The sequence below is a fragment of the Vigna radiata genome, chromosome 11 (genome assembly GCF_000741045.1).
Source record: "Vigna radiata var. radiata cultivar VC1973A chromosome 11, Vradiata_ver6, whole genome shotgun sequence".
Taxonomy (NCBI): Eukaryota; Viridiplantae; Streptophyta; class Magnoliopsida; order Fabales; family Fabaceae; genus Vigna; species Vigna radiata.
In genome coordinates, this window is record NC_028361.1 from 2,855,851 (window position 1) to 2,872,957 (window position 17,107).

General features: G+C 30.7%; 3 protein-coding genes across 6 annotated transcripts in view; all 3 read right to left on the reverse strand.

Annotated features, from left to right (window-relative positions):
* Positions 1-2,258, reverse strand: part of LOC106777036 (peptidyl-tRNA hydrolase ICT1, mitochondrial) — a 3,765-nt gene extending 1,507 nt beyond the window's left edge. Inside the window, exons 1-5 of one of the 4 annotated variants that reach the window (XR_002666023.1) lie at positions 1,101-1,257; positions 959-1,006; positions 746-872; positions 468-535; positions 56-89 (exon numbers count right to left, since the gene is read on the reverse strand). Coding sequence is in view for 1 of the 4 variants with exons in the window: in XM_022775894.1 (XP_022631615.1) it covers positions 212-268; positions 468-499; positions 822-872; positions 959-1,018; positions 1,101-1,434 (534 nt within the window). In the remaining 3 variants the exon portion in view is untranslated. The other 3 variants (XR_002666024.1, XM_022775894.1, XR_002666022.1) reach the window with 3 other exon arrangements.
* A 1,522-nt stretch (positions 2,259-3,780) lies between these two features.
* Positions 3,781-4,760, reverse strand: LOC106777034 (ethylene-responsive transcription factor ERF039). Its single transcript, XM_014664534.2, has one exon. It carries the CDS (start codon positions 4,536-4,538, stop codon positions 3,972-3,974), a length of 567 nt encoding a protein of 188 aa, XP_014520020.1. The 5' UTR covers positions 4,539-4,760; the 3' UTR covers positions 3,781-3,971.
* Positions 4,761-8,892: 4,132 nt separating this feature from the next.
* On the reverse strand, positions 8,893-15,726 carry LOC106777896 (peroxisomal acyl-coenzyme A oxidase 1). Its single transcript, XM_014665713.2, has 14 exons — positions 15,373-15,726; positions 14,372-14,480; positions 14,182-14,243; positions 13,728-13,937; positions 13,370-13,457; positions 13,122-13,284; positions 12,730-12,928; positions 12,121-12,318; positions 11,059-11,190; positions 10,588-10,708; positions 10,389-10,499; positions 10,160-10,229; positions 9,383-9,566; positions 8,893-9,290 (listed from the first exon to the last, which is right to left on the reverse strand). Exons 1-14 carry the CDS (start codon positions 15,508-15,510, stop codon positions 9,081-9,083), a joined length of 1,995 nt encoding a protein of 664 aa, XP_014521199.1. The 5' UTR covers positions 15,511-15,726; the 3' UTR covers positions 8,893-9,080.
* Between the last annotated feature and the right edge of the window lie 1,381 nt (positions 15,727-17,107).

Here is a 17,107-nt window from a genome sequence, read left to right on the forward strand (position 1 = left end):
ATATATATATATATATATATATATATATATATATATATAAACTTTCCTATGTTACCTGAAGCTTTGCCAAAGCATCCTCAATGTTACCCCTGAGAGAAAAACAAAAATGGTAGAATAAGGCAACCAATCTTGCAACATACAATGGAAAGAGACCGCAAATAGTATAAAAGGGAAGAAAAAAAATTCTGCTTTCTAGTTTTGGTTGATGAAATCACAAGATCCCCGTCCTTGTTAATACGGTTCTTCTCTTGCCCAGAACCAAACAAAACTAAATATTATTCAAAAAGACGAGGAAGATGATCATTCAAACCAAGAGTAGAACAACAATATTTAGGGCCGAAAAAGGTGACCAGACAACATACACAGTATGCAATTTGTGCACTACTAGATGTACACATCAAATTTTAATACACAACATCTAAGGCTTGGGTAAACAGATGACGAAAAATTTTGGCAGCAGAAAATACCGTTTGCAAAATCTTGTCCCTAACCATGTCACTTGATACAATATGCATCCAGGAGGAGAGTGGATCATCTGCTAGGCCCAAGAGAAATATTAGGAGACCCATAGATTGGGATGAATACGTGCACTGGGAGAGAGTATTATGTTTGTTTTGTGAGAATCTTTTCTGTTACAACCTTTTCTTACTGTATTTATGTGGTTACCGTGATATACGGATAAACCCTTAGTGATGCAGAGAATATACATATGGTAATAAAATTTGGAAAAAGGGATATCATTTACCAAAAATTCTATCTTATCTGCTTGGAGGCCTGGTACCTCGAATACCAGAATTGTTCACTCTAATACCTATCATCACTCAACCAATGTGCATTTTTAACATTGAAGCGCATGTCCACCTTGGTGTTCACTGTCCAAACAATAACCAGCGTAATGAGCCCCAATATGGCACAAAGAGATACAATAGGAACAAACAAAACATTCAAGGAACAAAACCTTTATTGACATTCTGACCACCAGGTTCTCCACTTCTTGCAAAGCTCACTGTAACATGATCTCAAAAAAAAAAAACAACACAAGCTATTATTTTCTATCTCTTCGGTTAATTTTGTTTTAAATTGACAAATAGATAAGGAACCTATGGTGATTTTAGGAGGAGGGGTTTGGTCGGAAGAAGGCGCGGTGTTCGGCTTGTTGAAGAAGTTGGTTGACCTGCAACAGCCGAGCCGAAACTCTGTTGGCGCCATCGGAGTCTGAGGAAGCACATCGAATTGCAGGTGGCAGCAAGCGTCGTAATTGAAGAGAGAAGTGCAAAGGAGGAGAAACCCCGCAAAGACGAAGCGAAGTAAAGGGAAGTGTCGAAGAAGAGTGTTGCAACAACTCCAGCCATTAAACAATCTGATAAATTCCCACCTTTCTAAAACAAAATCCAATAACAATGAACTTCCTAAAATTCTCAAAGGAAATATCATAGTCCCTAACAAATCCCTACCTTTCAAACTCTAGAATGACAGACAATTTATGTTAAGCATTTATGGTATTATGGCATGAACCAATGATTAAAGGCCACAAAATACTACTCATAAAACTACACAATGATTCCTAAACTTTCTAATTTTTTTCTGGCAAAAGTTACTCCGTACTGCAAAGAAAATAAGGAAGATGAAACATTAACATCACTTGTTAACTTAGTTCAGTTAGCATAAAACTCAATACTACCCCTATTATTGAGGAAACCCGTATTGCTTTATTGCTATATGCAACAAGAAAACATTTTCATATAAAACTGTCTATGAATCAACTCTAAATGGATGTAAAATTCTGTTAATACTGTCGTATCATATTGTAGGCCCTAGTAAAAATTGCACCCTTGTTTGTACATTGAAAAAGGTTAAAAGCGTATTCAAGAACATCTCAACATCCCATATCATATACATTCGCTTTGCCAAACTAAATCAAATAATAAATCACAATGATTTAGTAAAAAATTTACTCCACCTTTAACTTTTGGAAAATCACCGAGAATGCTCCTGCATAGAAAACAACCCAAAACTAGATAGATAGCAGAGGTGCTGCCACTTGAGCTTAACCTTCAGCACTTAAAAACGTATCAACAATTAGAAAAACTAAGTTAGAGAAAAACCTAATAACGGGATATCCTTGTCTTGTAATGAACCTAACACTAACAATGTCCCAGAGATTTGCTGAAAAACCTGTAGGATAAGATACAAAAAGTAACGAAATGAAACAAATTAACCTAACCAAAAGCAAAACCCTAACTAAATTACATACTAACCTTCACCACACAACATCCACATGGCACCCGTATCAAAAAAGAAAAGATATTTGTGGTAAACTCTAATTTATAAGTGAAGGAAAAATATTTTTTCTTTTTATACCTTTATTTTTTTTTTCTGTATTGATTAATTACGAAACATTTCAAATAAAACATAAATTTAATTTTGTATAATTTCTTAATTTGTATTTGTAAGCTACTCTGATTTTGCTTTTATATACGAATTTAATTTAATTTCTTAACATTAGATTAATTAGAACCTTTGTCACTAAAATTGCACTTGTAATTTTCACATCGCAATAATTATTCAGGTATTAAACTCCAAAAAAACTGCCGTGATCACTACCTAATCTTTTCCAAACCTTTTTTATCCATACCATACGAAGTACAATAGTAGTCCCAATTGAAAATGTTGGGCTCATATATATCTAAGGCCCAATCTAAAACATTAGTTATAAATGAAAGTTCGATTTTTAATATTAAATAACCAAATATTATATATTTCATTGGCTAGGGATTAACTATACATGGTTTAATTGGTAATCTTAAATTCAAGCATTACACAGAGTTTCCTACAGACGTCGTGCTCGGTTCTAGCGTAAACAAAAAATTAAAATGATCTCGAACATGATATTCTTCCTTCTTTTAGGACTTGAAGTTCGGATTAATTTCAATATATTTTTTTATTTTATTTTTTAAAGATAAATATGTGAAAAGAAATAAGTTTTAAAATAAGTAATATCTAAAACAATGTTATTTTAACATATTCGATCTTAAAATATAAAATGATGCAAAAATAAAAAATTTGGAAATGAGAAAATAACGCATAATATGTAAAGTGGGTGATGAATATGAAAGAAAGAGGGATCAACATTTATGCACCCTGTTTGGTTAGGGAACTAGAATGAATGACACTGATAGTGATGGGACTATCTTTTCTTATACAGTTGCCATGTTTGGGATGACTTACGTAGCTACAATGGCCAAACACATGCATTAGTACGAACTTGGTGGCTACGTGGCTACACTGTGGTGGCTAACATAAAATGAAACCCAATAATAGAGACCCATTTCTGTCATTTTTCACTCGTTACCATTACACAACGGCATGCAGCCAAATATGCCACGTCCCCACAATCCTTTTCGTCAAATCACATTCTCAATCTAATTCTCATTATTCCATAATTAACCCCCAAACATCAACATCAGTACAAAACTAATAATAGTAACAATAATACTGTTTAATTGTTAAAATTAATTATAAAAATCGAATATTTTATTATCAATCTCACCATAAATGTTATTGATCCGATTTAAATTCAATTTGTTAAGATAAATTACTGTAAAATAAAATTTTCTTTTTATATTTAAAAGATATCTAAAAAATGAAAAAAAATATTTAAATTATATTTGATCTTACTTCATAAACGATAAAAAAACTATGGAATCTAATATCAAATATTATTTATGTCTCACAAATGTATAATAGTTTCTCACAAATGTAAAATGGTTTTGATATTGAATAAAAGTTGTCTACTATGGTTGAAATAGTTTATTGAGACAATTTTATAGAATAAAGAAAATGCATTAGGTTTAGCACAAGAGTGGCTGGTGAAGAAGTTGAAAAACATCATGCCAAACATGCCTAAAGAATTATATACCCAAGATTTTGTGATAAAAGAAAGAGACCAAACAAAGATATATATGCAATTTTTAAAGTGAAGAGTCCCACGGGAAAGGAGGGTCATCGAGCCGAAAAGCAGAGTCAAGATGTTCAGGTGCGGCTACGAACCACGACGCAGAGTAACCAAAGCCACCTGCACTCTGACTTGAGTCAGCTAAAAGATCAGGGAGGTCCAAGAACGCGTCATCCCAATCGGGCATAATCTGGGCTTGGGCTTGGGCTTGGGCTTGAGCTCTGGCCTGAGGCTGGGCGTCGCAATTGAGTGCAGCAGCTTCGGCGGCGGCGGCTTGAATGTCTTTAGGAGAAGTGGTGGGCGGGCGCGGAAGGTGGGAGGCTAGTTCGGGGAAATTGAGGAAAGCGGAAGTGCCTTTGATAGTGAGCGCCGCCACATCGTGGGCTCGAGCCGCCATTTCTGGCGTGGGGAACGTGCCGAGCCAGATTCTGGACTTTTTTTTGGGCTCTCTTATTTCCGACACCCATTTACCCCACTGACGCATGCGTACCCCACGGTACATTCGCTGCTTCTCTTCACTCTCTCTTTTCTTGTTCTTCTTCTTCTTTGCTTCGTCTGCTTCATTTCTCTTATTCTCTTCCATGTGGCTGCCGGTTAGATTCACAAGTTATGGAGTTAATGGAGCTAGCTGCCTTCAAATAATGCTTCCTGCTACTTTCAATTTTTCCACATTAAGAAATGGGTCCTATTCCAACACAGAAATGGCATTTTTCTACGACTCAATGACACTTTATCGATTTTTTTATTGTATTCTTGTTTTTATTATTCTGCTACATCATTTTCAAAATGTTTCTTTTACAATATATGCAAAGTTATATAATACATTTTTTTTATAATATTTATTTCACTTTTAATACTCATATCAAATCCTAAGTTTTACAATGTACTAAACCGGTTGTCTTATACATTAGTTTACTCGTATAAATGACAAATAGCATATGATGTATGTACCACACTTTTTATACTGTTCCAACCGTCTTATAATTATTATAATTTAACAATTTTTCAAGTATATCAAATAAAAAATAATAGAATTATACTTGTGAAAGTAAATTTATAAACAAAATTTCTAAAGAAAGTGGAAAGTTAATTAAATAAAGTGTCGTGCAAAAGTTGTAATTATCACACTTTGGTGCAAACTAATGATGTGGTGTTTTTATGCATAAAGTAAAATCTTTTTGCAACGTAATCGATGTTCGTGTCAAACGTTAGGTGTCACTCTGTCCACGTCACTGTATTTATCCTCATTAATCCTTGGTTATTAAAAATGGAAAAATAAAATAGCAAAAAGAAAAAGATAATGCGAACCACTAAGCCAATATCATTTTATTTCACTTTTTAAAACATTATTTTATCTTCAATTTCGCACGTGTTTTTTTCTGTTCGAAATGGGCCCATAAAAATAATATTATATTGTATACTTGTCCCCAGACAGTAAAGCCATTTGTTGTTTATCTGTAAAATAAAAAATAGTAATTATGTATCCCCTCATAAATGCCGTGGTTTGTACTCAGTCTACGTCATTAATATTTAAATTTAAATTGAATCTTTTATTTCAAAATGTTATCAAATAATTAAGAGAAGTATAATAAAAGTAAATGTTATTATTTTCAAGAAAACACAAAATTTATATCATTTGCATAAAATTATGGACTTAAATCTCTTATTGTCGCTGAACACATCGCTTTTATTTTTATTTTATTTTTCATTCTTTCCCCTTTTTGGCAAATATATTATATTTCTCTCAAGTAAAAATATACGTCAAATTTTTAACTACTCGAGTTAACATTTCACTATAAAAACAAGAGTTTAAATTATCATAAGTGCATTTAACAATCATAAACTCCACAATATTAAAATCTTGAAATATCTTTAAGAGTACACACAACAGTAATACTACACTTGTCTTATCCTATCACTTACACACTAAAAATAAACAAATAAAAATTACAAAATAGTATGAAACAAATACACATGTAAGATGTAAGATAATTTAAATATATTGTAATTATAATAATAAAAAACTATTATAATAAATATAGTGTAATTTTGGTTGTTTTTTTAAAATTGAGTTTGATAAATGTATATTTATTTGGTTAAAATAATTTATATATTAAACATTTTTATGTAATAAGTTGGAAAAATAAAATAAAACAATAATATGATTGTAGGTGAAAATATTTAAAAATAAATTTAATGTATATTTAAATATTAGTAATATGAAGGTAAAACATTTAGGTTTATTTATGAAAAAATTATTTAAAGTAAATACTGAAAAAGTATAGGATTTAAAAAATTTATTTAGAAAAATACATAAATTTAAATATAGCAAAATATATAATTTTTTAAAAGGATAAATGTATAACTTAATTTATTAATAATTATCTTTAAATAATTTTATTTATAAATAAACCTAAATATTTTAAATTCATATTATTAATTTTTAACTTTACATTTAATTTCTTTCCAGATATTTTCACCTACAATTATATTATTATTTAATTTTATTTATTTAATTCATTACACATTTTTTTTGAATAAATCATTTTAAACAAATAAATTACTTTTATTAAAATTAGTTTTGCAAAAAAAAATCATAATCACAGTATTTTATTTTGATAATATAAAGATAATATTTATATTGTCATAATTATAATATATTTAAATTATCTTACTTATTATAATCACTCTTCAAATTTTTTATTTACAATTAATTTATAAATATTAAATAAAATATATATTTTTAAATATATTTACATCAATTTATAAAAAATTAATTTTTAATAAAGTAATTTAATACAGATAAAAGTGTATAAAGAATGTTACTAAGAATTTGTTTCTAAAAGAAACATATTTTCAGCAACAAATAATACACAAAATTAAAAAAAATGATGATAACGCAATAAAGCGAAATTGTACTCAACAGAAAAATGGTCGACTTTTGAAAAATAAAAATTTCTTATAAATAAAGTTCAAAATCAACGACGCATCATAAAATCAATAAATACTTCTGAAATTAGAACTAAACGGAATTCAAATTATTCACAATTTAACATTCCAACATTGTTTCATTTATTGCTGAAATCAAGTAATGCATGATAAGGGAAATAGAGTAGTTAATTAATAGAATTTTGATTTTTTTTTATTGAATTTTCGTGTTAGTATTTAGAATACATTGATTTTTCATATTATAAAATATACTAAATATCTTTGAAGAAACAATATAAAAAAACCATTAAAAATCCAAAACTTCAATTGAGAACATTATTGTATTTTTCATCTTTTGACAAAAATAATAATAATTAATAAACAGTGTCAAAGTTCTATATCAATTAATAACTTCCAAAACAGTTAATTAATTCATTTATTGAGTAATTTAAGACTATCTTTTAATCATATTAAAAGTTAGTTTAATAATAATAATATATTTTCAATTATCAGATATGATAATTTTTAAATCTTTTCAATATCTGTCTTAAATTTTTATATGCGATTATTGATTAATGAGTTGACTGTATTAAAATCATATTTGAAAATATTAAATAGTATAAATTTTAATAATTTAACATTTGACATCAATTATCCTGTACTGTAAGAATATACTGGAACAATGTATTGTTTTTTCTTTTTGAATTAATTATGACATTAGCAAAATTAGTTGGCAAAAGTGTATTATTTGTTGGGTTGCCCCATTAATCTGTATTCTAACGTGCTTAATTAGATGTCCTACATCATTAAATGCTCTTGACCGATGTGGATTAGCTTTTTGGTTGATGTGATGTGATGGATAAAGAAAGCTATTATTGTTGTGTGCTGCTGAGAAACCGACAAAAAATAAAATTAAATAAATAAATAAAATGCACACAGTAATTTAAGTTCTTAATTATTTTTAGTAAAATAATTTATGAGGTATTCTTTAAAGTACTCTGGAATACAGATTTTCAGTTAAAATATACACTAAAATGTTAAATTTTTAATTTTATTTGATAAGATTTTAATACAGAGAGATTCCTTTGTATTAAATTTACTAAATACAATAATTAATTTTACATGGAAAATATGATTTAATTTAGTAAATATTAATTTAATATTTATGTTTGATTATATTTTACTTGTGTAAAATATATTATTTCTTTTGAAATTTTATTATTTAATATTTTATCAAAATAATAATGGATTATTTTATGTCTTTTGAACTTACCAAGAGGCATATGCACGTTTGCATCAACCACGTCACTTCATAAGATCAAGGAAAATATATTAGCTAATCGAGTTCAATCATTAGATTTGTTACAAGTTGAAACACGTTTAAATAACTTTTCGATCATAAATATCAACAATAAAGTCATAATACATTTTAATCAAAATCAATTTTTACACCATTTTTTTTTAATTAACTTTATTTTCTTCACATTCAATTACAAGTTAATTTTACCTGTCACAAAATGGGTTAGAAACATGAACTAATCTGGCCTATCATAAGTTGAAAGAGATTAAGTTTTGAAAATAATACTTTTTTATATGAATGAATTTTTAATTCGATTTCTTTAAAACTAGACTCGTTGAAGTTAAATTCATGATAAACTGAATTGATTCACCATTCTACTTAATTTAATTATTTATTATTTTATATTTTAATATTATTAAAAAAATGTAAATATTATAAATTTATTCATTTTTATAAATAGATTAATGACACAAAAATTATCAATATTATAAACTTATATATTTTTTTTAGGTTTTTTTGAATTATATTTAAATTGTATGTTAATTTGTTTTTTTGAATTGAACGTAGAATTTAACATTTTAAAGTAAAATCATTTGCATTTGAATTACAAAAAAAAAAATTATAATATTTTTTGGATTAAAAAAAACTAACAGTATTAAGTTGGTAACCCATAACCATAAACATATGTGAATTAGTAAGACACAAGAAAAAATTTTAGACTTAAGTATGATTAATGTAATAAATAAGTTTTTGCAGTTCGAGATGCACCTAACTGCGATGAAAACAAGCTTGCTAACAAATGAAAAATTGTTTTCATTTGTACGTATGAACGCCCAATTTTATTTATCGTTCCGCAGAACTTCACTGACCTTATTTATGGCGTTAAGGATAAATTTCTTACAGTCTAGCATTGCGTAGTTGTTGCTTAAGCAAGGGTTGAATATACTCTTTAAAGCCATCAGGAACAATTGAATCATTCAAAGGATCCTTCCATGCTTCCTCGTACAACTTCGGATACACATTTCCATCGTAACGTCCAAGAATGGAACCAAGGTAGTGATCAGTGTAATTATATGCATCGACAAGTGCAACAGCATTAGGACGAACCTGACCACTCGTACAATCATCAATTAGTTTTCATACAATTGACGAAAATGTAAAAACCAGAAGATGCTGCTATTGTATCGTTGAGGACAAACCTGTGAATACAAGTTTCTTAGCTGCTCATTGGCAAGTGATCCTTGTTTTGGGTCAATGCAGCCAGTGGAAATAAAATCACCAAGATGCTTATGAAGTAGAGACAAAGCATAGACGCTGCAGAGAACTTCTAATATATGTTTCACTCCCTTTCCAGGTATATCTTGCCGCAACTTGTCAATAAATCTAGAAGAAAAAAAAGTTTGTTAAAAAATAGACTTTAAACCTAACTTGAACTTACAAAAGTGTCACTCATACAGTATAAATTGGTTTTATCTATCATATCTCTAGTCGAGGTAAGATTTCTAACATACCTCATCATACACTCTAACTCATAGTTTTGGTACCATGTTAAGAAGTGAACTTTAAGTTTAACTTAATCTTACAAAATCGACTATTAAGATGAAATTTACTGACTTATATAGTGTAAATTGACCTTCTCTCTAATTAGTGTAGGACTTTCAACAGTGTTTGATAAACTTAAGTGTAGAATATTCAAGCAAATCCTGGTTTTAAGTAACGAACTCTAACGTACGCTATAAAATAACAAAAACAGTTGCTTATTTTATTTGGACTACTTTCACTTTGATGCTCCTGTTCACCTTAAAGAAAGTCCATCACTCTATATTTCTACTATTAACGTTTACATAAAGTTTTAGAGGAATGGAGCCTAGTATTATCTTATTATGTGTTTAGCTCGATTAGAATTTGACTCACTCTTTACCAAGACTAAGCAATGCAATTGTAAATCTATAGAGGCGATAATGGAAGAATCTCACTTGGAAACAACAATTAGCTGGCAATGAGCAACAGCTGCCTCAACTAAATCAGCTGCGAGTTCTTGAAAACCTGTTGTCAGAAAAGCCATTAGCAAATTGCGAAATAATGTACATCCTTGTTGCACGAATTACAACAATAATTCAATGTCCAGTTACAATTAGTTTACGTCTTGAGATGATCTATGCCTTTAAAATAACTTGTGACTTAAAAGATGATCGAATCATTTACCCTCTTCAGGATTAGAGAACTTGCTAAGATTTTGAGCACAGGCAACAGACATCCTAGCAGCCCTAGCTTCAAATGCTTCCAACACAACATTAGGCTTCAACCAATCCTCAGCTGCAGGGAATAAAAACAAGTATAATATTACAACTCATAGTAAGTATAGTAATATTAACTAAAACCACATTTGATTTGGATATCATACCCTTTTTAACATCAGAGCGGTATTGCAACAGTTGTTCCAGTCGAGCCATATAAGCTGTAGTACCAACAGGCTTATTTCCAGTGCTCAGCTGAGAAACCGTCTTCATGAGATGCCTTGCCACCTACATCAGATTTTCTAGAAGTTGTCAAAACTCCTTAGTTATTCCTAAAGAAAACCTCCAAAAGCAGAACGCATGGGGATGTAATGTGAAGCACTAATGAAAAAATAGTATTACTTCGAATTTAAAACCATACGAAACCCACAAACATGAGGGCTTTGCCCCAAAATATAGGTGTTTTACAAAATGTATGAATCCATGTCAAACAAACAAAAGCCTAACTCTCAAGAAAAAGAAGTTAGTGGTCATGCTGCACACTAAATCTTATTCACAGCGGGGGAAGGACTCACTGAAGACTAAATTAAATAATGATTAACAAAATAATAGAATGCATTATTTAACATTTAACAGACCTGTAAAAGCAGCACAATATTGTCACCTTCATAAGTGCAAGCAGGAACATAAACAGCAAATAACTCAGGGAGACCACTGCTACAAAGATAACCATGACCACCGCATAATTTTCGGCATTCTTCAATTCCATCCTGCAAATTGAACTCAGTTTAACTTAAATCGAGCATAAAAGTTCAGAGCTACATAATGATGTTATAAGGATACCATAAAAGGATAATAGCACAACGACAACCATAGAAACACTTAATCCATTTATATGCAAGGATTACTCATCCAGTCAATTATCTGACACACACATAGATGACTGAGTAACTCATTAATGGCAATATATTACAGTACTGCAACTCAGGGATATAAAGCTCTTTTTTATCAGAAGCCAGAATTTAAAATAACTATTATGCATAATTGAGCTAGCAAAATATATAAACCTGATCGTGCTGCTCTGTGGTGTTAGTTTTTATTTCAAATTGACAACTAGCAGATGCAGGATTGTAATGCGTGAACGGTATTAATTGTAAGGACCTGTTTGTTTGTGTTTATATAAAAAAGACCCTTTTAAATTAAAAAAGAAAATGTTTTTGCAATAACCATGTTAATTTAAAAGACAACTATTTTACTACTTTTAATTTAAACTAAAAATGTAGTTTGAGTAACAGCAAACTCTAAAGAACTAAATCATGAAAGCGCTATTTACAAAACTCCATATGAATGCACTTAAAATCTGCACACAGTTCATTTTAAAGGTTTTAGCTTTGATGAACAGTCAAACCCATCAATGTCTTAATAATAATAACATATTTCAAGCAAAAAAAGTTAAATGTATAAGGGGTACAACAAAAAAATGAGAAAAAAACAAGTATCATCATATGGAGAGAAGTAAAAGGGGGACCTGTCAATATAACTCGAGGATTCTCAGTTAGGAGAGCAAAGCATATATAGTTAGGGAAAATTCCGAAGATAAAACCACATTTTAAGTGCTAATAAAACAGCTTATCAGTTAATTAAATTAAACGAGTAAGTCTAAGACCAATCAGTAGAGAAATACGGAAGTAATAACATACAGCAGTGGCGGTAGTAGTCAAGGATTTCAATCCAGCAGTGCATGCATGAGCCTCAGGCAATGTTGAAAAATCATTAGCTTTCAATCTTTCTGTCACGTCCGTATAAAGCCATAGCAGCCACTCACCAACAAATCTGAAAGCATAAGCAGAAGCCAGCAAAGGGAAGAGCCTAGACTGCTGTGTTTTGTAATCAATCACCTAAAAGAAATGCATAACCACAAATTAAGCAGACCAAACTTTGAATGAAACTAATTAGAATCACATTTTTTATTTTGCCCATTTGACAGATATAAGTACAGAATTCAACGCCACACAACTAAATTTAGTACACCAGATAAGGAGGGATGTCGTCACACTTCGCATTATACATATCGTTAAAAAATGTTAAAAAGTGAGACTTCCAGAATTAGACAACCAGAGGGTAACTTAGCATTAAAGCAAAGCGTCTTACTTTAAAATTCACAATGTAATTTTGGTTTAGCCTCCTTTTTTATTGCTTTCTAAAATTTATAATATTTTTTAAAAGAGATTTTCATTAGCACATCTCAATAAAATAAGAATTATCAACAAGCAACAACATGCATCAATGTTGAGACTTTTAAGGCTTACCTGTGTTTCTAGACCTCCATTATGGGACCCAAACTGTCTTCGAACAGCACTATATCTTGTAGCAATGCAAACTGCTCGAGACAAAGCAATCGATGCATCAGCTACAATTTTTTGTCTCACATTTACCATGGTGCCATAAACTAGTTGTCTTGGAACATTGGAGTGTACATATTTTCCTTCTCTGGTAACCTGTGAAACCCTGGTAGATTAAAAGAACAGAGCAATTACCCCATGATAGAATAGGCAAAAGAGCACTGCTAGAAACACTATTTGATACATTAATTTCAACATATTCCCTATTTGAGCATTATTAGTATCATACACCATAACTTGAATTATTGGATTTTCCTTTGGCGAGGCTAGAAAAGGGACGAGATGTAAAACGGAAATACCTCATTAACATTTGATTCCTTGGAATTCGTACATGGTCAAATGTCAGTACTCCGTTGTCCATGGTGTTATAAGCTGCATTTCCAAATTTCATGCCAATATCACCAACAGTAATGCCTGGAAGAGGTAAATGATCATCCAAGCTCCGCAGCTGCACAATGAAACCTTCAAATTGGACAAATCATTATAGTCACATAATTTGCCTCTGAATCTCACACCGGAAATTTGGATGAGTACAGTTGGTAATTACCATGCACTCCATAGTCTTGACCATCAATAATTAGACGGGCATAAACAACAGCATGAGTGGATACTTTACCCAACCCACCAGGCCACCACTGTTTAAATAAATGTCAGAAGCATGATATATATATATATATATATATATATATATATATATATATATATATATATATATATATATATATATATATATATATATATATCCAGATACCTTTTAAAAAAGTACAAACAGTGAATGCATAAGAAAAGTCCAAATTTTTTCCGTGAATGTAGTTGTTAAGCACAAGGTGTAAGACGAAGATTCTTAAAGGGTTAAAATTGTAAGAGACTAGTAAAGGCACATAGTCATCATCCGTTTCACTCACTTTGCTAGAAGTCAATGTGGGGCTATGGATAACAAACTCGTCTGTTTTGGGATCAAATGTTGCAGTCGTTTCTAGCCCTTGAACATTGGATCCATGACCAAGTTCAGTTTGGGCATAGCAACCAATTATTTGCATTCTATAAGCTAGAGGTAACCACTTCTGCTGCTGCTCATCAGTGCCCTGTCCTTGGATGGCAGGAACAAACATTCCCTGCAAAAGAATATAACTAAAACTTAGTACAGAAAGGAATGCTACCCCCTCCCCGAGATTTATCCCATGCAAAGAGTACATTTCTCTGATCAAACACACAAACTCCTTTGAAATCCTCAAACTAATATTAAGTTCATTCTCACCCATATATGTTTTCTATATTATCAATATATTTCTTCCATACAGATAAGTAAGACAAGCACGGAAGATAAAAATGCAACCAGGACAAGAGTTTGCATTATACCCAATGAAGATCCGTAAATGCAGGTTGATCCACAAAAGCTCTGAGCTTATAAGCTTCCGGTTCTGTATGGTCGCAGTTTACCAAATTACAGAGAACAATAAATATTAATATAATAGAAAACTATATGCGTCCAAAGGAACAAAAATAAGATCCAAAAACAAATGCAAAATACCAAGAGCAGAAAACTCACCACTGAGACGGAGCTCGATTACCCTTTTCCATGCATGAGCTGCTTTCCTCAAAGTGTTCTTAAATAATTCCTTTCTACCAAGCGCAGCTCTGTCATCCTTTCTGAACACCTACAAAAGAAAGACAAACCAGTCAAGGTTTCAGATTTTCAAAGACACCATGACCACACCAAACTAATAGCTTAAGTAAAGGAAATAGAATTGAACTACTTTACATGCTCGAATTGAACAGTGATTTGTGAAACATTAACTACCCGCGTCTAGCTCGAAATACTTAAGTGGACTTTTGTTTAAACAAATTTCACAGTAAGCTCTTATAAAGGAAGAAAGTAGAAACAGCTAATTTCTTACATGAATAAAATTTAAGTTAAATATAGATTAATTTATAAAAACTAATACATTTAACTTTCCGGAAAGTTGATTTTGACTTGTACTTGAGCACATAGAAACTTGATTCACTTTATCTTTTTATTTACTGCTGCTTTACGATTACTAATCCAAATAGGACCTATGTAAATTTTCTTTTTACTATGGATAAGTTAATATAAAAGATATATATTTCATCACCTAGCATACAAACTTGTTTTCTTTTCAATTAATTTTATTAATATAATTAAATAAACTCACTGCACACTGCCTCATCATTTTCTGATTTCGGCTACACGGGCCACTGCCATTTCTTTCACCGTGAAAAATATTGTTTTTTTTTTTTTTATTGATATTCTTCGCCTATGGCCTGCAAACATGTATTTTGCAAGAGTTGAAATCAATTTTAGAGTGATACACTCGTGTCAATTCTCCTCCTCTCTTCTCTCAAGAACCGTGAGTGTGTGATGAGGTTATTAATATTTGATTCCAATAATCTGCAACTATATTTGTAGATAAATTGTTGGTTGGTACCATAACATGACTAAGATCACTTTTCAGTAAAGTTGACAACACGATTAAAAAAACGACTTTGAGACTGAAAAAGGAAATTGAAGAAGTAGAGAAGGAAATTCACCGGATCACTAGCAACAAGGCGAGAAATACGGTCAGAAAGCTCAAAGTCTTCACGAGAACCAGCCCAAACGATCTTCATCTCGTCCACATCGAACTGAGCCTTATTCCTCTCGAAAGCCAAGTGGTCGACACCTTCCATTTTCCCCACACCAAACCCTAACAACGTCTTCTGAAATCTGAATTACACAACGCAGCTTTTAATTCAGAGTTCCTCCCTCAGAATGAACGAAAATAGTGTTTGCCTTGTTTTATACCATATTTTCGAAGGACCAAAAACACAAATAATAAACGTGATAATGTTGACTCTTTTGCCAAAAACATAGGCTTATGTTGAGTTGGCCGACACGCTGGTATGGTATAAATCATGCTTGTTCCAAATCCTAAGTGGAAATGGATATTTCTGTCCTTTTTTTCTTCTCATCCTCTCATTTTTCATTAATATATTTCACTCTTTCCATTTAGTCACCACCTTCATCTTTTTCTTTTCACTATAATATTTTTAATGAGTTTTCATTTTGCATTTCATGTTTATTATGTAAAAGAAACAAAAATGGAGAAACGTGACAAATAGAGCAAATAACGGCTGTCTAGTGGTCGGTGAGAAACAAAGGAAGTTGATATTAATTTGGCTGCTGAGCTCAGATGGCCATGACTATATCAGAAGACCAATTATAACAAGTTCCAGATTTTTTTGTGCGGCTGCGAAAGGAAGAAAAGAAAAGAAAAGAAAAGTAATTAATATGATAAAAGCAATTAATTAATGAATCTAAACAAATAATGTTTATCTTAATAATAAACTCAGAAACAAACATCTCATACTTATATATATATAAAATATTTTCTCTCGTTATTGACTACTTTCAGAACAAAAATTGTTATTAATTTATAATATTTTTAAATACAAATATACCATAGCTAATATGAAATTGAAATCCAAGTCCACTATTCACTTGTTTGTCATCGATTTTTATCTTGTTTTTTTATTCAAAACAATTATTTTGGTTAACACATTTAATAATAATATTTAACACATGTCTTGATAATCAATGTTATCAACTTCTATAATAACTAACTTTAAATTATTATTTAAAATATTCTTAATTTATTGGCAAAATCTAATTTCTTAATTTGATTAAGCCACCTTTTTATTATCTTTATAGTAAAACTTTCACATGAACGAAAGTTTCAAGAGAATAATTGATTTTCACGGAAAGTTTAAAATACTTTATGATAAAAAAATTTTGTTTAAGTAAGATATTTTAAAATAAATTAAATTTTAAAATTTCATAAGATTATTTGAAATACTTGTAATAAGATGATTTTGAATTTAAAAAGTAATAATTTATAATACATCGTGTAACACCTTAAAAAAATAATGTATTAGTGGAATACATGTGGCAGCATATGATAGGTAGAGCAATTTGGTAAAGTAAAAATACCATAGCATTCTAGAACTTAGTCATTTTTCTAAAACAACCATCATCTTCTTCTTCTACTTTTCCTCCATTGCCTTACCTTTCAAGCACCACTACTCAAATTCTAACCGTTTGAATTTCAAATTGAAGCTACCCAAGCTTTTAGGACTGCAAGAGGAGCATTTCCCACCGATTGAATCTCCGTTTCGTCCAACCGGTAAGAAAGCCCTCTTTTCCCCTTTGCCCTAGGGTTTAAGGCATGAAATTCCTTATTTCATGCAACCCATTTCGTTTCTTCCACAATCTAACTTCAACTTGGTG

What these genes read in the sequence shown, in the direction of transcription:
- LOC106777034 (XM_014664534.2), bottom strand. Translation starts at nt 4,538, where the DNA reads ATGGAAGAGAATAAGAGAAATGAAGCAGACGAAGCAAAGAAGAAGAAG.
- LOC106777896 (XM_014665713.2), bottom strand. Translation starts at nt 15,510, where the DNA reads ATGGAAGGTGTCGACCACTTGGCTTTCGAGAGGAATAAGGCTCAGTTC. An exon ending in TGACTACTACCGCCACTGCT is followed by an intron (nt 11,191 to 12,120) that starts GTATGTTATTAC and finishes TTCAATTTGCAG; the next exon opens with GATGGAATTGAAGAATGCCG. An exon ending in CAGCTAATTGTTGTTTCCAA is followed by an intron (nt 9,567 to 10,159) that starts GTGAGATTCTTC and finishes TTTTTCTTCTAG; the next exon opens with ATTTATTGACAAGTTGCGGC.